At 35.6% G+C, this 21,980-nt stretch overlaps 1 protein-coding gene and 1 pseudogene across 4 annotated transcripts in view; both read left to right on the top strand.

Annotated features, from left to right (window-relative positions):
- Positions 1-21,980, top strand: part of MIA2 (MIA SH3 domain ER export factor 2) — a gene marked incomplete at its 5' end in the record, with an annotated part of 115,047 nt that overhangs the window by 72,688 nt on the left and 20,379 nt on the right. For all 3 annotated transcript variants that reach the window (XM_081291704.1, XM_081291705.1, XM_081291706.1), the window contains 4 exons: positions 112-179; positions 1,435-1,517; positions 3,332-3,460; positions 7,440-7,598. In XM_081291704.1, coding sequence (XP_081147830.1) covers positions 112-179; positions 1,435-1,517; positions 3,332-3,460; positions 7,440-7,598 — 439 coding nt within the window. The remainder of the gene's footprint in view (positions 1-111; positions 180-1,434; positions 1,518-3,331; positions 3,461-7,439; positions 7,599-21,980) is intronic.
- Positions 19,716-20,195, top strand: LOC308647532 (large ribosomal subunit protein eL21-like; annotated as a pseudogene). Its single transcript has one exon. The product of its transcript is annotated as a large ribosomal subunit protein eL21-like (transcript).

Below are 21,980 nucleotides of genomic sequence, written 5' to 3'. Positions count from 1 at the left end.
GGATACTTGTTTAAGAGATTGAGATATTTCTATGCCATTATTGTGATACTTATGCTATTCTTTCATGAAGTTTGTATTAATGTATTTTTAATATGTATTAACTTCTTTTAGTTGGCAGCTCGGACAGCTGAAAGAAACCTTAATGATTTAAAGAAAGAAAATGCTCACAACAGACAAAAGTAAGTATTTTGGTGGGAACACTTTAAAAACTTAAAATTAGTTATTACTTTTGTTGTTAGTTATTTTATTAATTAATACTTTTTAAAGGAAAAATAAGAAAACTTGCAATGGATTCAGCATATCCTATTATGGAATATCTATTAGTTTTATTAGGTGTAACTAGTTTTTGTTTGCTTGTTTGCTTGTTTGTTTGTTATTGTTTGAAATGCTTGTTTTAGTAAGGTCATTGAAGCAGCACTTGGGGAAAACTGTTTATAGATTCTAAGTGTAACTTAAAATTTTTTTTTTTTTTTTTTTTTTTTGGTAAACCAGAATATGTGGAGTGAGGTTAAAAAGGGAAGAAAAGAAAAAGGTGAATCTCTGACATTGTAATGTTGATAGTATCAGCATTTCTTTATGGTTAAGTAGAGAGAATTAGTGTTTGTTGTCTCTCTCGTCTCCTGGTTTCATTGTATTAGGTGACATTATTGTATAATAATAAAATGAAGGGGAGAATAAAAGTATGTAGCAGAGGGAAGAGTAAATGCTTTTCTCTGAGGCTGGTATCAGTCTTCTCAGAGTGTTCTAATTTCTTGCCAGAGTATACTATTGACACTGTTGAATATTAGTTTCAGTCTTCTTACTCATATTTTCAACTCTCAGAAATTAAAGCCAAAGAATTAAATATTTTATTTCAGGTCTGATGGTTAAAAACTAGAAATAAGATTTCTTTAAAATATTAGATTTTTAAGATAAAAAGTTGAAGGATAAAAGAGTTAGTAGGGTTAATGGGATTTCTAGTTTTATGTTATATTGAAATCATGAGTTACATTACCATGGAAAGCATACATAACGAAGAGCCAGTAATGCTGGGTTTTAATCCTGCATTTTCTTAATTTAAAGTCAAATCATTTAAACTCCTACCCTCAGTTATATTAGTTAAAATGATGAACTTATTGACCTTGGGGGTTTTCCATTTGAAAAATTTGGATTCTGTATGCACTACTCATTGAAGTTTAGTTTTGAGGAAAAAATGGAACAATTCCAAACATTAACAAAGCATCACTATCCTTAAGCAACAAGAAACTGGTTACCCTAAAATAAGTATTGAGAGAGAGAGAGAAAGGTGTTTTGGTCAGAATAATTTTTGAGGACCTATTCCTCTATACAGATATGGAGATGTAAGAGTAGCTTTATTTGTTAGTGGCATTTTTTTGAAATGTGGGTGCTTCTCTTGGCCATCTTAACTTAGAGATGTTTGTTCTTTATTTACAGATTAACTGAAACAGAGTTTAAATTTGAACTTTTAGAAAAAGATCCTTATGCACTTGATGTTCCAAATACAGCATTTGGCAGAGGTAGTCCTTTTTTTTAACCCCTCATTTAAAATACATAATATATATAGATTACATATATATTGCATATATAGTTTGTAATAGCATAAATTACTACTATTATTTATAAATATTTTAGATTTTAGAGCCAGATTCTATTCTATGTTCTCTTAACTCCACACTTCTGGGTTTTGTTTTGCTAGTAGTAATGAAAATTATTTCTACGTCCCTTTCTTAGTAGAATTTTGTAAGATAGCATATTTTTAGTACTGTGAATTCTTTGAAAAGCCAAGAGCTTGGTATTAATAAGGTACTCACTAACTATTTTTTGGGCGAATGAATGAATTAGAAGTACTTCAGTAGAATAACATAGTGACTGTTTACATGTTAACTGTACTTAGAAATTTTCTTGAATTATAAAAATGAGAATAAAAATGTTTGTTTTTTAATTATTTAAAAGTATTAAATTAAAAAGTGGGGAAAACTTAATCTTAGTTTTGATTAATTTAATTATCCCCAATTCTTTGTAAGATGTATTTACTATTTCTGTACATTCATTCATCATTGAATTAGCATCCTCAATGATAACAAACTATTTCAAATTGTTTAAATTTTTCAAAATAATTTTAGTTTGATTAAGCTCCTGTTACAGTGAAAATAAACCAATCTTTATAGATAGAATCTCATTTTAATAATCTTTGGGACATTATAAAAAATCACTTTTGAGAGTCATCTTTAATTAAAGTGAAAGTCTATTTCTACATTTTAAAAATATCAGACTATTACAAATTTAAAGTAGTAACAGTTGTGGGGGAACTTTATAGAAGGAATTTTTGTCTAAATCCAGTGTAGTAGTCTCAGGGAGGGTAAATAATGCTTTGATTTTTTTTTTTTTGTTGTTGTTGTGACTGGTTTGAGTATTATAATAGCTGCACCTTATAGAATTTACCCTGCTTTTAAAAAAATGTTATTTTGGTGATATTTGTTTATTTTTTGATGTTGATTTTTGACCTCTGGAAGCATGGCCATTACTTGAGAGTGGTTGTTTACAAAATGTTAGTGCTGTTGGTTACATGGATTGTAGAAAGTGACCTATTTGATGAATACTGTACATAACCTGATTTTTTTACTGGTCAGAATCAGAAATAATTTCTGATGCTTCAGAGTGTTTTATACGTTTTCTACATTTCAGAATCTGAGCTTTATTCAACATTTTATGACCCAACATAGCCTATGTGGCCCTAATTTAACGTGAATGCTACCGTGTTGTAACCCTCAGCTGCAGCTGAATTATCTGGAAACATATTGCAATAATACCAAAACAAAACTGCTTTGCACAGTGTTGGTATTGTACCCAATGAGGTTTATCCAAGCAAGATTATTGCTAAATGAAAAATTAAACCAAACCAAAAAACTTAATGTCTCCCAAATCCTCCTATAATTCCAAAATATCACCAGTATCCTTTGCTTAAACTGTATGATTATTTAAGTGTATTAATCACTTATAGGATGATATTTTTATTGACTGAAATGTCTGTAAAAATATGAGAATTCAGGGCTGGGGATGTAGCTTAGTGGTAGATCTCCTATTTAGCACACATAAGGCCCCAGGTTTCATCCCAGCACTGCAAAAACAAAATAAAACCAACAGACTTCATATTTAATTCAGTCCTAAAACCAACAGTCCTTCATATTTAATTTTAGCAAAACCAAAGGCATTGGATTAAACTTAAGTTTGCAATAAGAGAACCTGATGGTAGTGGTTGATATGGCAATCTAACTTTATAGTGTAGCTAACTGAAGCTATGAATTTAAATATGTTGTTTTAATTATTCCAGAGCATTCCCCATATGGTGCCTCACCATTGGGTCGACCTTCATCCGAAACGAGAGCTTTTCTCTCTCCTCCAACTTTGTTGGAGGGTCCACTCAGACTCTCACCTTTGCTTCCAGGTGGAGGAGGAAGAGGTATCTTGTTTAAACATTTTTATTACTCTATATTTCTTCCTTCCTTTATTTTTTCATCTCAACTTACTTTTAAAATGATCTGTGAAATACACATTTGAAAAATACGAGCATTCCTTGCACTTACTGAGGGTTGCTTTTTTGGGGGGAAGATCTCTACAACATCTAATTTTTAATATATTTTCTTTAGAAATAAGGTTGCAGAGGTTGTAAAATCCAAAATGCTCTGAAATCCAGAACGTTTTAGGCATGGTGCTCAAAAATTTTTGGATTTTGGATCATTTCTGCTTTTAGATTTTTAAGTGTGCAATCAATAAAGTTCCTGGAGGTACTCTAAATTTTAAAGAACTTCAAAACCAGAAACATTTGGTCTTGACTATTTTCAATAAAGGATACTTAACCTGTACGAGATTACATTTTGATCAATGACATTATGCACACATTTTTGCAATCATATTTTAACTGTATGTTATACTACATAATATAAAACTTTTTAAAGATTGCATAAAATATAATAACAGAATAACCTAGCATAAAATTATATTTTGGTGAAACATTATTGAATGTAGGATTTTTAAGTTTTTTTTTTTTTTAACTTTATTACCATTATCTTTTTATTGTAGAAAACCAGGAATTGGAAGAACCCTTTTTTTTCCCCCTCAAAGTGAAGAATTCAGTCGTGCTCTTTTAGGCAGAGTTTTGAAGGAAACCTTATATAGACCTAAATTATTTGTTGAGACCAACCCAGGTGGTCTACTTTGTTGCCCCCCACCCCCCACCCCTTACTTGTTCTTGAGAATTTCTGTGGTTACCTTAAGCCTAAGTGTAACAATTGGTATTTCTGCATTTACATCATCAGTGTCACCCTGGTGTTTCAAAGGCCCTACTGCCTTTGAAAACTTGTATGCCTGGAGATTCCTTTTTTGCTCTCTCACCATATTTTCTCCACTTTGTCAAGTTGCTTTAAAGTTTTTCCTTGATTTTTGCCCAAATTCAAAAATATTGAGCCTTATTTATTTTAAAATTGAAAGTCTTAGGTGTTTAGTCCTACATCTTTGTTTTATGAGAGCTGATGGCATTTTTCACTAGTGAAATGTTCCGACCTTTTCTCTGAGTGATTTTGAGTGATTTTAACAGTCTGAATCTGAGGTAGGAACATGATATAATGAGACTACATTTAAAAACACCAGACTAAATCCTCTGTATCAAAGTTCATACATTCAAATTGATATTACTCATCTAAACAGTCTCAGGAACTCTGTATACTTCCCTGTTGAAGCTGCCATTATTCTAAATATTTTTGGAACTCTTTCTTAGGAATTGCTTTCAAAGAATATGAGGAAAATCACTTTCTCCTTTTTGATTGTGAGATAGTCTCTCTTTGGCATTCGTACTTATATCTTCTCTTTGCTCCACTTAGAGCTGCTCCTTTCTACCTCCCAGACCCTTGCAGATTGGGTTTACGGTTTGGGTTCACCTTGGAAAGAGCCTTTGCTTGTGTTGAGCTGGAAATTCCTAGGGAAAAGGAAGTATACAAAGAACCCCAGGGGGCTTTGCATTGAGCACTCCAAGAAGGGATATAATTTTGAAACTCATAGGTGTGCTATAAGCTTGGGGCTTATTATCCTAAGTCAGTGTTCCCTTACCCCATTTAAAAAAAAATTTGACTTATATTAAGAAATACATTTTCTATCATGTCAAACTACACACAAACCAGTTATATGAAATTATACTTACCATTACAGTTTTGATGATTTGTGATATTTTCTATTCAGTTTCATTCTATTTCATTAAAAAAAAAATGCTGATTAACTTCACATACCACAAATGGGTAGCAGCTAGAAGTCTGAAAAACAGTACCCTAGAAATAGGGTATAATTGGTTAAATTGAAAATGTGAATTACTGGAAGTAGAAATTATATAAGTCAAAATGGATTGCTTGTAGTCAGTTTCATATAACAAATGAGAATAAAATTTACCTTTAATTTTTTTTCCTCTTCTGTTTTTACTTCTCCTATTTAATTGCTTTCAAGATACAGTGTGTTTACATTGTTTGCAAAGGTGTTTTATTACTTTTTGTTTAAAAAACTACAGAAGTTCTTGGTAAGTTATCAGCAGGTTTTATAAGAATGCTTTGGACTGAAAGTTTCTGTGAGTCACCAAGGAAGGAAAGAGAGCATCCTCCCTTTTATTATATTTTCACATTTGAAAGTTTGGATGAGATGTATGTTTAAATAAGATTGAATATAGGAAAATAATTTCTTTTTGTAGTAAATTATATATAGCTTTTGGTTTTAATAATAATAAAAGAAAAACTTTTAACTTCTGACATTTTCAGATTTGTAATTTTTACCTAGTGATCAGTTGTGGTCTGGTAGTAAGCAATAAGGAGAAAGTCTTTGAATTTCTTTTTATTTCCCCATAATATTCTTTATTAGTGCATTGTAATTACACATAGTAATGGAATTTGTTGTTGAATATCTCTTTTAAATTTTTGTGCTTTGATCTAGATGATGAACTCAGGATATCTGACTCTTGAAAACACTTTCGGCTTTTCTAGACTTCTAATGAACTAATTAGAAGAATGAACAAAATAGGAGGACAGATTTGGGGAATTTAATAGAACCATAAGAAAAATGATATTTGCCCTCCTGACAAAGTCTGTTGATCTGAGCCTATAAAAGAGAATAGATAGAAGTTTTTTTAAAAAAAGATCATTATTTGTTAAAAAATGATTTTTCTACTGATTTCTTTTACAAGTTACTAAGAAGAGGTCAAATTAATTTTGACCTCTCAAGGAAGTCACTGAAATGGGAGAAGTATTTTAGTTAGATTTCTATTTAAAACAGACGTTTAAAAGCTGTTTCTTGAACATAATAAGCTTTTATGTTCTGGAAAATATATTTTGAGAAGACCTACTTGCTCCCTCAATGACAGATAAACAAGATATTAATTTTTTTATTGGATGTCTTTTTCTTCTTAATTGAGTGTGGGATTTTAATTAAGGTACTGTTCTTCCTGTGACCATGGAACGGGAACTCTAAAATTATTTCTCCCTTTATAAAAGTATCAATGTGCTGGATTTTCTTATCTAAGTGAATACTATCTTGTTATTAAAGAATTTATTCCATAAATGCTGTAATTTGTTTTAGAATTTCCTTCAGAGATTGTGAGTTCTCTTTTTTGTGACTGGGAATTTGATATTTAGAAATTACTTAAAAGCCATTTGTGGCTGTATTTATCTGGTGGTTGTAAAGGTTGTAATCAGGCTCATTAAAATTGTTTTTAGGCAAAAGTAGAAAGTCATACTACTACAAATTGTGATTCCGTTTTTTTGCGTGGCTCTTAAATTAATCTGAGTACTGTACATTTCCAAATGAGTTATTCCAAAAAATACTTTGAGTAGTGGCAAAATTATTGAAATAAGTATATTGCCACTAAGATGACTGGAAAGAATCTTGCTCATTTTCACTATTAAGATTTCTTATTTATAATCATCTTATTATGTCTAGTATAGAAATTTATTTTCTATGTCCTTATTTGAAACTCAGTATTTGTGATTTAAAAACTGATTGTTAAGGATAAAACAATGATGATGATTACAATTAAAAATGAATTTTATAGGAAAATGTTTGTTTATCCATATGGCAAAGATTTATTTTTATCTTGTCTTAGAAATGAGGATAGGATAGAATTATAGTTTAAATGTATCCTGGGGCTGGGGATATGGCTCAAGTGGTAGCGCGATCGCCTGGCATGCGTGCGTCCCGGGTTCGGTCCTTAGCACCACATACAAAAAAAACAAAGATGTTGTGTCCGCCGAAAACTAAAAAATAAATATTAAATAAACAAATAAATGTATCTTATAGAAACTTAATTAGAATCTGTATTCACCTTTTAGAGTATCTTAATTTTATTTGTTGATAAGTCTTATGCCATTTTTAAGATAAAACAGATTTGTATGCTTTTTTCCTTTAATTAGGCTCAAGAGGCCCAGAGAATCCTCTGGACCATCAGATTAGCAATGAAAGGGGAGAATCAAGCTATGATAGGTTAACTGATCCTCATAGAGCACCTTCTGACACTGGGTCCTTGTCACCTCCATGGGAACAGGATCGTAGGATGATGATCCCTCCACCAGGTATGTAAAAACAAAGGTTATTATTATGTTTAAAAGGCAGCTAGTATGTGGTGGAGCCAGTAGGAATAAAGAGAGGACTGTGTGTTTTCTGTTTTAGGAAAAAACATGATATATTTTAGGAAAAAAAAAATTTCTAAACAGAATAATAGGAGATTATTGTTTACGTTACAGAAAGCTGCTTTGCCCCCCAAATGGAAGGTCTTTATTGTTTTTGTTGCTTATAAAAATGCAATACATTCTAGCCACACATAGTGATACATCCCTATAATCTCAGCAACTCAAGAGGCTGAGGAAGGAGGATTGCAAGTTTGTGGCCAGCCTCAACAACTTAGTGAGACCCTACTTCAAAATTTAAAAAGGGGCTAGGGATGTGGCTTAGTGGTTAAGTGCCCCTGGGTTTAATCCCTGATACCAAAAAAAGTAATGCATTATTTTAGAAAATCTAAACAATGCAGAGATGTATAATTAGAAAAGTGAAAAATTCTCCTTATCTCATCATGTTCTCAGTATTTAGTTATATATCTTTTAGATTTAAAAAAATATATAATATGTTCATAAACATAGGTATTCAAATTCTTCTGTCACTTCTGTGCAGTTATGCCATTCACCTTATTTTGTAAGTGCCTGTTTTCAGTCAGTACCATTTAGAAAATATACAAACACATGAATAGACATTAACATACATGTAGACAAATAGTTCTGCAGTTCAAATGTGATGGTAATTTCACAAATTTACATGTGACTAATGGCATAAAATATATACATGCATAGTACCAAGGTTAGTTTCCTCTTATATTGCCCTATATTTATGAAGGATACAAAAATTGGAAGAAACTGGATAAAGGATATCCAGAACATGTTATTGCAGCTTTCTCTGAATCTGTATTTTAAAATTAAAAAGAAAAAAAAAAAAACAACTTATTGGATATAATATGCCATAGGAAAGCACAAGTATTCTTAGGCATATGACTTGATTACTTTTTATAAGTGGAGTGCCTAGGTAACTAACTAGTACTCACATCACTTTTCAGTTTATTTTTTGTATAATGAATTTAATTTGAAATGTTATTTACAGTTTTAGCAGAAAAATATTTTTAGTAAATAATATGAATAAGTCAGTATTATTCACATAACGTCTAGTACTCAATTAAAATTTTAACACTTATGACTGGAAATAACCAGTCCATTATAAATACTAAACTAGAATAAAAATTTACTAGGGTGACTTGATCAGTGCTTCAGTCCATAAGAAAAACATGTATTTTCATATTTAGAGAGAGTATTATATAAGATTAAAGTGGACTGGTGAGAAAATAGTTTAAATTGTTTGTATGTTTTCTTTGCTAAGGTTAACTTCATAAGAATGATTTTCAGGTGGATCCTGTAATCCCAGCTGCTCAGGATGCTGAGGCAGGAGAATTGCAGGTTGAAAGCCAGCCTCAGCAACTTAGCAAGGCTCTGTCTTTAAATAAAATATTTAAAAAGGGCTGGGAATGTGGCTCAGTGGTCAAGCACCCCTGGGTTCAATCCCCGGTACCAAACAAAAGAATGATTTTCATAAAAATTTTCAGTTTGTCTGGGTGCAGTTCTCAGCTGCTTTGGGAGCCTGAGGCAGGAGGATCATGAGTTTAAAGCCAGCCTCAGCAACAGCAAGGTACTAAGCAACTCTGTGAGACCTGTATCCAAATAAAAGAGGACTGGGGCTGTGGCTCAGTGGTTGAGTGCCCTTGCGTTTAATCCCTGGTAACTGCCCCCCCCCACCACCAAAATTTCAATTTGTATGTGTTGGCTCATTTGTCTTTGATTTTTAAAATAAAATTGAGGTACTGTCATTTATTAAGTAGGTAATGTCACTATCTTCTAGATGACTATTTTCTAACTACAGCTCTGGTTGTTAGAAGTTAGTTTGAAAATTATTGTCATTGTTTTATATAGAAAGATACAATGGGGTTGGGATAGTGGCACATGCCTGTAATCCTGGCTACTTGGAAGGGTAAGTCAGGAGGATCATAAGTTCAAGGCCATTTCTGGCAACTTAGTGAAACCTGTCACAAAATAAAAAGTAAAAAGAGTTGGGAGTATAGCTCAGTGGTAGAGTGTTTACCTAGAATAAAAAAAACCCTGGGTTGGATCACATGTGGAAAACATACACACACACACACACACACACACACACACACACACACACATAGCACACGATGAGTTATTAGCTTTCCCATGTGGAAGGATTTAAATATTAACTGTGTTTTAAGTCCTAAATAAAATGTCAGGATCTATGTGTTATACTTTTATTTTTATAAGAATTCCCAGTGGAGCTGGGGTTGTGGCTCAGCGGTAGAGCACTCGCCTAGCATGTGTGAGGCGTTGGGTTCAATCCTTAGTAACATGTAAAAAATGAATAAAATGAAGGTATTGTGTCCAATTATAATTTATATGTATACGTATATGTGTGTGTGTGTATATATATATATACACACACACACATATATAAATATATGAATTCCCACTGAACATTTTTATGTCAAGATATTGGGTTAGAGAGTAAAAGAAAAATATTTTTAAAAATAAGGTATGGTTATGTAAGTGAATAATGAGTTAGTACAATAAAATGAGTATAATATTAATATACTTATTTTTCTATAAAAGCTATCTATTAGAACTTTTGACAATGATAGAAAGTTTTCTTTTGTGTGTGTGTTGCTGGAGAACCCAGGGCCTGGTACATGCTTGGCTAGTGCTTTACCACCAAACTACATTTCCAGCCAGATGGAAGGTTATCTGTGTCATCCAATACAGTAGTCACTAGACACTTGTGGCTAATGAGCACTTAAAATGTTCCTAGTGCAATCTGCACTAATTAATGTTAATTAATGAAAATTAAAATTTAAAAACTGCTGTGTTAAATGACTAGTAGCTACTTTATTGGCTAGCACAGCTCTAAAATGAATACTTTTGTGTATGAACCTTTTTAAAAAAATTTTTGTTTTAGTTGTGGATGGACACGATACCTTTATTTATTTACTTATTTTATGTGGTGCTGAGGATTGAACCCAGTGCCTTGCATGCTTTTAAAGAGGAGATTTTGATATTCTTTGCTGCATATTATCTTGTTTTATAGTATAATATGACTAATTTAGAGATTCTTTTCAATCTTATTCATAAAGTAAAATAATACATTACTTAATAGTCATATAAGGAAATGTAAAAATACAAGTCAGTAAATTATTTATAAAGTGGACATATTTTTGTAACCAGCACCCAAAATGAAAAACAATACATTATGAGTTCTGTAGAAGTCATCTTTTGTCAATTAACTACTTCCTTCCAAATATTACCCTGCCCAAAGATAACCATTATTTTCACTTCTAACACTGTAAATAGCTTGGGTCTGTTTTTTGAACATATCAATGGTATTGTATGGTATATTTTCTTTTCTGTCTAACTTCTTTGATATGAGATTATCTTTTTGAGACTCATTCATATTATTGCATATTCTTCTAATTTGTTTATTTTCCTTGGTGTATAATATTTTCTAAGTGAATATGTACCAATTTATTAATTATTTGATTGGCATTTTCCAGGCATGGTGGAACCACACCTATAATCCCAGCAGCTCAGGAGACTCAGGCAAGAGGATCGAAAGTTCATAGCCACCCTCATCAATTTGATGAAGCCTGTCTCTAAATAAAAATAAAGGACTGGGGATGTGGCTCAGAGATTAAGCACCCTTGGGTTCAATCCCTGACACCAAAAAAAAAAAAAAAAAAGGACAATTAGGTTATTTCCAGTTTAGGAAATTATTATGAATGAAACATTCTCATGTGTGTATTTTGGTGCATGCATTTATTTCAGTGTAGATCTAGGATAGCATTTGCTGGATCACAGGATAATGCTTATTGGTTAACCTTTAGGACATTATACAAGATAGTATTCCTAAGGACTGGTGTATCATCAGCTTATACTCCTGCCAACAGTGACTTTTGAATTTTAGCTTCTCTTGAGTAGTAATAGTATTATGATTTCCCAATTAAATTGCATTCCTTTTTAATAAGTTTATTGGACATTGAGTTTTTTCTTTTTTGTTATGTACTTTTTTTTTTTTTTTTTTTTTTTTTGAGGCACTGGAGATTGAACCTAGGACCTCACACATGGTAGGCAAGCGCTCTAATGACAAATTACACATCCATTGCTATTTTGTACCTTTTTGAGTTGCATGCACATTTGACTTTTCTGTTTTTTCTATTTTCTGGAAATGAACTCTTTTCATCCCCAGTTTTTATATATGACAGATGTCTTGGACAACCCTGGTTTGCTTTTTTACTTTCTTACTGGTTTTTTGATGAATAGAGTATTGGTATTAATATGGTTCAGTTTACTGATCACTTTTCAATATGGTTACTTTCCTTAAGAAATTTTTCCTGATGGGTGTGGTAATCTCAGCTACTTGGGAGGCTGAGGTAGAAGAATTGCAGTTTTGAAGCCAGCTTTGGCAATTTAGTGAGATCCTGTTTCACTCCAACATAAAAAGGGCTGGGGTGTAGCTCAGTGGTAAAGCGCTTCTGGGTTCAATTCCCAGTAACATAAAGAAAAAAAAAGAAAGAAATCTTTCCAGGTTATGAAGATAATATCCTGTGGTATATACCAAATATTTGTACTATCACTATAAGATCTCTAATCTACCTGGAATAAATTTTGTGTGAACAGTATCTAAAAGGAATCAAAATTCATTTTTTTTTTTTTGTACTGGGGATTGAACCCAGGACCACTTAAACTACTGAGCCACATTCCCAGCCCTTTTAATTTTTTAAATTTTGAGACAGGGTCTTGTTAAGTAGCTGAAGCTGCCTTTGAACTTGTGATCCTCCTGCTTCAGCCTCCCGAGTTGCTGAGATTATAGGTGTGTGCCACCATTTTTGGTTCAAACTTCATTTTGTTTCATATGAATGTCAAATTGATTAACATCATTAATTAAAAAACACTCCTTTCTCCACTGTTCTTTAGTGTCATCTTTGTCAGAAATTAAGTGTATATATGTCAGTGAGTTTCTGGCTTTCTATTAAGTTCTGTTGGCCTTTTATGTATTACCAGTAACACACATCTTAATTTATTTCCTTCCACCCTCCTTCCCTCTCTTCCTTCTTCTTCTTCTTCTTCTTTTTTTTTCTTTCTTTCAATTGAACCCAGTAGTGCTTTACCTTGAGCTACATTCCCAGCCCCCCCCCCCCTTTTTGAGGCAGGGTGGCCTCAAACTTGAGATAAATCATTCACTTTAGCGTTGGGCTTCCTGTCCTCCTTCCTGTCTCCCTCATACGTGGGATTACAGCTATTGGACAACAGGGCGCTGGGCTTAATTTCTAAAGCTTTGAATGAATGTTGGTATTGGTAAACGAGTCTTACCTTTTTGTTGTTCTTCAGGATTGTTTTGACTATTTTTAGGTTTCAATTCCTTAAAAATTTTAGCATCTACATGCCAATTTCTTAAAAATTCACTGGAATTGAAACTGGTGAATGTAGAATTAATCATCTGTTAGCAATTTAGGTCCTTATTTTCTCCTAGTGCTTTGTAATTTTCTATGTGAAGATTTGGTACATATTTTGTTAGCTTTATCTCTAGTCATCTCTTATTTTTTATGTAATTACAATTGTATCTTTAAAATTTTTATTTTCTCTTTTAATTGGTACATAAAATAATAATTGATTTTATATATTATTCTTATATCTAATAACTTAATCTACTTTTGATTTTTCTACATATAAAATGATATTGTCTTGAGTAATTATAGTTTTATTTTTTTCTTTCCAAATCTTTACATATTTTATTATAAGTATGTATGTATGTGTATATGGATGGATACTTATGTTATTTTCCTTTGCTGGAGGGGCTGCATTCATTAATTTCCAAAAGTGTAATTGTTCGGGTATCTTTTAGTATTATTATCTAGTTTACTTCCAGTTTGGTTTAAGTACATAAATCTATAATTTAAGTCCTTTGAAATTTGTTGAAACTTGCTTTATTTGGTAAGTATTCCATACATATTTAGGAATAATATGTATTCTTTCTAGGTTGGCTACAGAAGTGTATGTGTATGTTTGTGTGTGTTTGATGAAATTTATTATTTGTGCCTCACATCGTTTATATTTTTGATTACATATTTTATTAACCTATTTTGATATATTATTTATATATGACTATACCAGTTTCCTTTTGTTTGTGTGGTATATCTTTCTCTTTTAACCTTCTTATATCCTTTTATTTAAGCTGTATTTCTTATAAACTTCATATTGTTAGTTTTAATTTTAATTTATTCTGATAGATATTTGAGCCTAAACCTGTTTTGCTATATATGTTCTATTTCTCTCTAATCATTTCTACACCCCCATTTTCGTGGTACTTAACCATTTTTTAAAAAAAATTAATGTTTTCCAGGGAGGATTTTTGTTTGTGTCAGCCTGGAAGCAAGAGGTACTAATAATTCAGGATCACAATTAGAGATTGTGATCCTTCAGAGTTGAGGAATGGTTTTTATTTCTGATTTATCCTTCTATGACATAATCTTTGGGATTATAGCTAATAAATTTACCAGCATCACTGTTCCTGCCTTTACAGGCCATAAACTTAAAGTCAGTAATTTCCATTGGAATTGGCAGATGCCTCCTTGAAAAGTAGCCTTAAATGCTGGGCTGGTCTCTCTTGAGTTTTCTTATTCTTTCAGATCTCATTCTTATAATACTTCCCTGCTTTGTTAGTCCTTGATATTTTTAAAAGATTTTAAAAAGCATGTTTTGTCTAGTATATCTAGTTCTTAAAAAGAAGAGTGGTCTAAATGGTAGTCTTTCATTATAAGGAAATAGAATTAATCTTGTAAGTTAATACTATTTGGTTTATTGGTTTTCTTAGTTACAAAAACAAAATAGAGAAAAGCAAAACAACATTATACAGCATTTGTAATGCCACTTACCCAGAGATAGATGTATTTTCCTTCAAGATGTATTTTACCCAAGAGGTGGAATCCGTTCTCCTTGTTCCATGAAGGAACTCCCATCTGTGAACATGGTGAGGTCAGGATTGGATAGGGGAAGGTTTTGAAGGTCCTTTCTAGCTGAGTAGTTTATAGACAGGACTTGTTGGCAGTCATGTTCAGGATTTCCCGCTAATTTCTCTGGGAGGAAGGTAGCTGGGTTTAAATTAGAACAAGTCCTTATTTGAGTTACAGGTCCTTCTAAAAGTAGGGTTTGATATTTTAGAAGGCGATTGTCTGAGAGCCATAGTTCACCTTTTGTATTTAAAATTCCTGAGAGATCATGGGAGGTGTAGACAATAAGGTCTCTTCCCAGGGTGATTTTAATTGTCTCAGGAACTAGCAAGGCCACAGCTGCTACTACCCTCAAACAATGAGGCCATCCTCGAGACACAAGATCAAGCTCCTTACTGAGATAAGCTACTGGCTGTTGAGCTGGTCCCTTCTTTTGTGTGACCACTCCTAGGGCTATCCCTCCTCTCTCAGTAACAAATAGGTTGAATTTTTGTTCAGTGGGTAAGCTGAGGGCAGGGGCTTGGAGTAAGTCCCCTTTTAATGCCTTGAAGGCTTTAATCTGTTCTGGTTCCCATATGAGGGAAGTCGTTCCTTGGCGTAGTGTTTCTTTGAGGAGGCTATAGAGAGGTTTAGCTATTTCCCCATATCCAGGGATCCAAAGCCTACAGTATCCAGTTATCCCTAGAAAGCCTCTGAGTTGTCTTATGGTCTGAGGTAGAGGATATTGTCCTATGGGGGTTATTCTTTCTGGTCCTAGCTTGCGAGTTCCTTGAGACAGCTGTAATCCTAAATATTGAACTTGTTTTTGGAACAATTGAGCTTTTTTCTTTGAGACTTTATAACCTTTATCAGCTAAGAAGTTTAAAAGTTCTTTAGTAGCCTCTTGACATTCCCTTTTAGTGGAGGCACACAAAAGTATATCATCTACATATTGCAGGACAGTCAGAGATATCTTATCTCTAAACTCTGTTAAATCCTTAGCTAGGGTTTGGCCAAACAGATGGGGACTGTCTCTAAACCCTTGGGGTAATACAGTCCAAGTTAGTTGAGATCCACTCTCTGGCTCTTCAAAGGCAAACAGATATTGTGATTGGGAGTCTAAGGGTATACAAAAAAAGGCATCTTTTAAATCTAACACCGTGAACCAGGCAGCAGTTGCTGGAATCTCAGATAACAGAGTGTATGGATTAGGAACCATAGGGTGGAGAGGAACAACTGCTTCATTAATTATTCTCAGGTCCTGAACTAGTCTCCATTCCCCATTGGGTTTCTGAATTCCTAAAATGGGTGTGTTACATGGGCTATTGCAGGGCACTAAAAGTTCCTGTCTTTTGAGGTTCTGAATGATCTTCAATAAACCCTTTTTTGCCTCTGGGCGTAGGGGATATTGTCTCTGATGTGGAAAGACAGAAGGGTCCTTTAAGACTATTTTGATTGGAACTGCACTTTTCGCCCTTCCAATTTTGCCTTCAGTAGCCCACACTTCAGGGTTTATATCACATTCTAATAAAGGCAGACATAATGGTCCTCTTGGTCTTAAATTCATTGTAACTGACGCTTGAAGTTTTGAAAGTATGTCTCTTCCCAATAAAGGGGTAGGACATTCTGGGACTATCAGAAATGCATGAGAAAACATCACCCCGTCCCACTCACAACTCAGTGGGGGAGTAAGCCTTCTGGTAATAGGCCGTCCAGACACCCCTTGTATGGTTACAGTATTAGAGGAAAGAGGTCCAGGATAAGAGGTGAGTACAGAATAACTGGCGCCAGTATCTAAAAGGAAGTTGACCTTTTGGCTCCCTACGAAGAAGCATACCCGGGGCTCACATGCGGTGATAGGAGTCACGGGAGCCAAGGTTGAGCCCGGGCCCCGTCAGGCCTGTGTAGAGGGGTCTGACTTCAAGGACTTATGCCCCTGAGGACAGTCACTCTTCCAGTGATTGCCTTGACATTTAGGGCAGGGCCGTGGAGGCGGTCGCTTGGCCTTTGGGCAATCCCGTTTGAAATGTCCTTCTTCTCCACATTGGAAACAAGTCCCTTTTGTGGATTGAGGAGCATTTCGTCCTCCTGCACCCTGGGAGCTTACTCCTCTGAGAGCAAATACCAGCGTTTCAGTTCTTTTTCTGTCTCTAAGCTCTTTCTCCTTTTTTTCCTCTATATCTCTATTATAGAAAACCGAAGTAGCAATTCGGAGGATGTTATCTAAAGATTGATCAGGGCCATATGCCAATTTTTGTAACTTCCTCCGGATGTCTGGGGCTGACTGGGTGATAAATTTGTCTTTTAAAAGTAGTTGGCCCTCTGTGGATTCAGGATCCACGGTGGTATGTTTTCTCATTGCCTCTCTGAGTTTCTCCATGAAAACAGCAGGGCTTTCCTGGGGGCCCTGAATAATTTCTGAAATCTTAGAATAGTTAATGGGCTTTTGCTTGATTCTCCTAAGGGCCTCAAGGATCAATACTTGAAAATGGCTAATTTTCCAAGCGTCTTGCTCATCATTTGGGTCCCACTCAGGATCATTTCTGGGAACTGCCTGTGCTCCAGTTGGGTAATTAGGTTTGCTCCTAGTCTGTTCTGCTGGGGAAGGAGCAAGGTGTAGTTCATCCCCAAATTCCTCAGCTGCTCTTAGAGTTGCTTCTTTCTCATTGAAAGTCAAGGTCTGGTTGAGTAATAGCATAATATCTTTCCAGGCAAGGTCAAATACCTGGCATAAGTTTCGAAATACCTCAATATATCTATCTGGGTCCTCTGAAAATCTCCCCAAATCAGTTTTTATCTGCCTTAAGTCTTGAAGGGAGAAGGGGGTATGTACTTTGATTGGCCCAAATTCTCCTCCTGGCATCTCCTGGAGAGGTAATACATTTGGTTTGTCTGTTGGGGCAGACGCAGGGGGGCCAGGATATGGAGGACAGGAAGGCTGTTGTTGCGCACTAACAGCCGATGGGGATTTTGTGGGTTCTCCTGATTCTTTTTCCTCAGTAGGTGAGTCCCCAAGACTTTCTCTCTTCATGGCAGATACCATGGCTAAGTCTACTTTACACTGTTGACATAATTTGCATAATTTAGGATTTTCCCTTAGAGCAAAGAAAACCTGAACATATGGCACCTCACACCATTTCCCTTCCTTTTTGCAAAATTTATCAAGTTGTAAAATAGTATTAAAATTGATACTTCCCTCTGGTGGCCAGGTTTCTCCATCAGGGAGTTTGTATTGAGGCCAGGCCTGGCGGCAGAAGAAAATGAGGCGCTTTTTCTTGAGCGTTTGAGGGTCAAATTTATCCCAATTTTTCAATACGCAGGTAAGTGGCATACCTGACGTATTAGAGAGTGAGGCTCCCATCTGAGTGAAGAGAGGAAAAAACAGAACTCAGGCGCCCGCGCCGGAGAAAACTGTTGATCTCCCTAAGCTTGAGCCTCCTAAACGGTCCAGAAAACTCGTTTCTCACCTTGCTTTGCCAAGGGGTTTCTGGTCCCCTTTAGCAAACTGCTAGGGTCTCAGTTTGCCCTGTGCCAGAGACCCTGGGAGGATTCAGACTTAAGGGCCTTACTGCTTATCCTCCCGGCCACTAAAACCCATTGAAAAAGAAAATCATGCACTTTTTGTTGCCTTTGCTCTGTAGACTAGCAGATTACCGGAGGAGTTGATTCTAAAAATGCTTCTCTTAGCAGCTTAAGGAACACAGCACATTTTAAACATTGGGCGGTAAAACAGACTATTGAAAGTTACCTATGCACCTTAGGGAACCTGGGCAGATCTTACTAATTATCCCATGCCTTTTTCTCAGTCCTACAGCCTGAATTGCTAACGTTTCTGACCGGCGAAGGAAGGGGAACATCCAGGAGGGATTGGATGCGGGGTTGGGAGTGTTGCATGGCCCATACAGAGGCAAATGTGATTGGGGCTTTCCCTCAGTGCCATTCATCTACCGATCACCCTAGATACCACTGAGGGCTGTCGGGAGGGGGCTCAAGAGAAAGGAACCTTTGGAAACGTCTGAGAGTAGCCCAGAATTCCGCAGTTGTTCCAAACTCCTTCCTCCACCTCCATGCATCCGAGGCAGATCGGGATTCGGGACACTGTGTACTCACGCCAATTGCTCTCCGGGCCCAGACAGAAAAGTTGGAAGCGGCTTTGGAAGAACCCAACATGCCTGCTCTGTACCGAACAGGTGATTGAGAGCTGCTTAGGCCGAGAAACCTCTCACCCGAGTCTTGAAGAGTGGCAGCTGCACTAATTGCGTTTAAGTAGCCGTCGGGTGCCCACCTTACCCTCCAGAAAGAAAGAGAAAGATGCACCTCAAACGGACATGTGCGTACACTTACCCCGGTGTAGAATCTCGGTGGGATCTCCAATATGTTACCGCTGTTGACCGGTGATGAGTTCTTGCTTCCCTGATGTTGAAGAATAACACCAAAGAAGCACGCTGAGGCAAGGTCAGAGTAGAAATTAGAAGTTTATTAAAGGACAGCAGAAAAGACTTCTCCTGGAGGAAGAAGGGGACCCAAGAGGTGGAATCCGTGGAAGTGTGGTTGTTTCCCTTGTTTCCCGTTGTTTCCCCTTTTTATAGGTGGAATCCAGTTGGTGGGCAAATGTGTTCCCCTTTTTATAGGTTTGGTGATGAAATGTAGGTTGGAGAGCCCGAGGGGTGGGACACAGGTGGACCAAAAGGGCAGGGAGGACTTTTGGGATGGGCTTATCACTCCTCTGGGATGGGCTATCTCCAAATCTGTTGGGGGCTGTTCATTAATACTTCTTTGAGGTGGACTTTGGCCTAGGGCCTTTTCGGGACTTCGTCAACATTCCATGAATTGTCCTGTGTTTTCCCTGAGTCATTCCCAGCATGGCCTCCATTTTAGATTTCACTCGGTATTAGACCCGATTTACCTAACTACACTGACTACCTAACTTTAAATCTGGCTTCAGAGTGAGCTGGTCTTGGCTTCAGAGATTCAATTATATTTTGTGAGTCTCTCATCCTTGTATTGACCGAGGACAGGAGCAGAAAAGAAGAATCAAGCAAGTGCTTTTTAAAGCTTCTCTCTGCTTTCGGCTGGAACCACCATCTTCCAGTAATTGACCAAAATGACTAATACAAAGGGAAAGAGGAGAGGAACCTGATATATGTTCTCTAGGCTTTTTAGAAAGCATGGAGTTGTTCCTTTGGCCACATATATGCTAATCTGTCATAAGTGTGATTCTGTCGACATGAAGGGAACGGGTACTGTTCAAAAAGAAATTCCCCACAAATGTTAACGGGGCAAGACTGAGAGAGTCTACAGTGTTACCCAGGATGCTGTTGGCACTGTGAATAAGCAAGTTAAGGGGAAGATTCTTGCCAAGAGAACTGATGTGCATATTGAGCCTATTAAGTACTCTAAGAGCTGAGACAGCTTCCTGAAACATGTGAAGAAGAATGATCAGAAAAAGAAGGAAGCCAAGAATAAAGATACCTGGGTTCATCTGAAGCACCACCCTGTTCCATGCAGAGGTGCATATTTTATGAGAAAAAATGGAAAGGATCCTAAGCTGCTGGGACCTATTCCCTCTGAATTTATGGCATGATAAATGTAAAACAACAAAACAAAACACAAACAAAAAAGCAAAAACAAAAGGCCTATGTACTATAAAAATGATTTTCTTAAATTAAAAAAAAAAAGCATCTCTCTGAGCCATACCAGCTAACATTCTATTGACCAAAGCAGGTCATATCACAATTTAGAATCAAATGGACAGGAAATATATTCTCCCTCTTCAGAATAAGGCTGCAGGGAGAAATGAAGAATAGAGCTCAGGAATGTAATCTACCAGAGGGATAATACTCTTACAATGTATTTTCACTTACTATATAATTATGTTTAAAAATACACTTTGTAGATTCCATCGTATATTTTTCTAACAGGTCTGATTTTTCCCTTCCCAAGAGGGAGTAGTAATAGAGAAGAATAAGAATCTTAATCCTTTGCAAATCTTATGCTACCTAAAGTAGAGACATTAACTAAAGGGAATTATGTCACATTCCCACTCTATACTTTTTTGAACTTTCACAGTCTTAGTTTTAATTGTTGAGAAGAAGGAAGTGGTTATGTGCTAGGAGCCACAACCAAATAATATGATGCATGGCACTTTTTGGTTGTAAGGTGACGCCAGCTAGCCATTGAGATGATATGATTATGTTAAGATTTACATTCATATAGAAATTGGACTCCTGCTGTTCACCTTGGCCTGCTACGGGACTCCTGGAGAGTTCCCATTGGTTGGGGAAGGATAGTAGGAGGGAATTCCGGGGGAGGTCCTGGGCCCTGGTTCTGGTAGAGGCGCGTGGGTGGACCGGTTTTGGCTTGCCGGCGTGTTCGGAGGATTGGCGGCTTTTTCAAAAATAAAGTTTTGTTCCTGCTTGAGTGGCTCGTGATTCCGTGCCCAGCTAGACTGCGACAGGTATGTGGTTTCTGTTACTTTTGTCAGTGCTTCTTGTTTACTGATTTAGGTTATATATTTTATGTAGAGGTAGAAAAGAGACTAAGCAACTATACTTTGGTGATATAATCATAAGTTAAGTCTGGTCTTCTTGCTAGCATGCTTAAAAACGTGTTTTTTTGTCTTGAAGAGGTAAACAAAAAAGAGACATGTACCGGGGCTGGGGTTGTGGCTCAGGTGGAGCGTTTGCCTAGGTTCAATCCTCAGCACCACATAAAAATTAAAAAATAAAGATATTGTGTCCACCTAAAACTAAAAAATAAATATTAAAAAAAGAGACATATACAGCCTAATTGATGAGGATTCTTTTAATGCTTATGTTAAGAAACAAAGGCAGACCAGAGTACCTTGGACAGCTCTGGAAGTAGGAACATAGATTTTTACTTTATTGGCTTTTATGCAGAGATCATTGTTCTGCATTGTGAACATTCTTTCAGATAGGATTCATTTGGTGGAATTGAATTTTATCTTAAATCTCATCCCCTTGATGAGATTATGAAGTCTTCATTAACCTAATGAGTTGTCCTAAAATTTTTGCTTAATCTATGCTTTTATTCTCTCAGAGGATGTTTATTTTAAAGTTGTTCACAAATTTTGAGGCTACTATTTTTTTTAGGGAGTTTATGTCTCTTAATCACATATCTTCTTATACAGTGATTCTCTATGAATTTTAATGCTTAGTATTTTGTTGATAAGTTATAGATTGATATATATATGTATATATATATATATACACACACATATATATATCTATATATGTGTGTGTAGCATTAAACTGTGATTCATTTGTCATTGTTCCTGAAGAGTGGGTTGATGAGAGATTAGGATGTGGGGACAAATGTAGACTACTTTCTGAAAAATTTTACTTCGAAT

The sequence above is a fragment of the Spermophilus citellus genome (assembly GCF_964194105.1).
Source record: "Spermophilus citellus genome assembly, chromosome: 4".
In the NCBI taxonomy this organism is placed as follows: domain Eukaryota; kingdom Metazoa; phylum Chordata; class Mammalia; order Rodentia; family Sciuridae; genus Spermophilus; species Spermophilus citellus.
The sequence above is the reverse complement of the archived record's forward strand: the minus strand, read 5'-3'. Positions and strand labels throughout refer to the sequence as shown.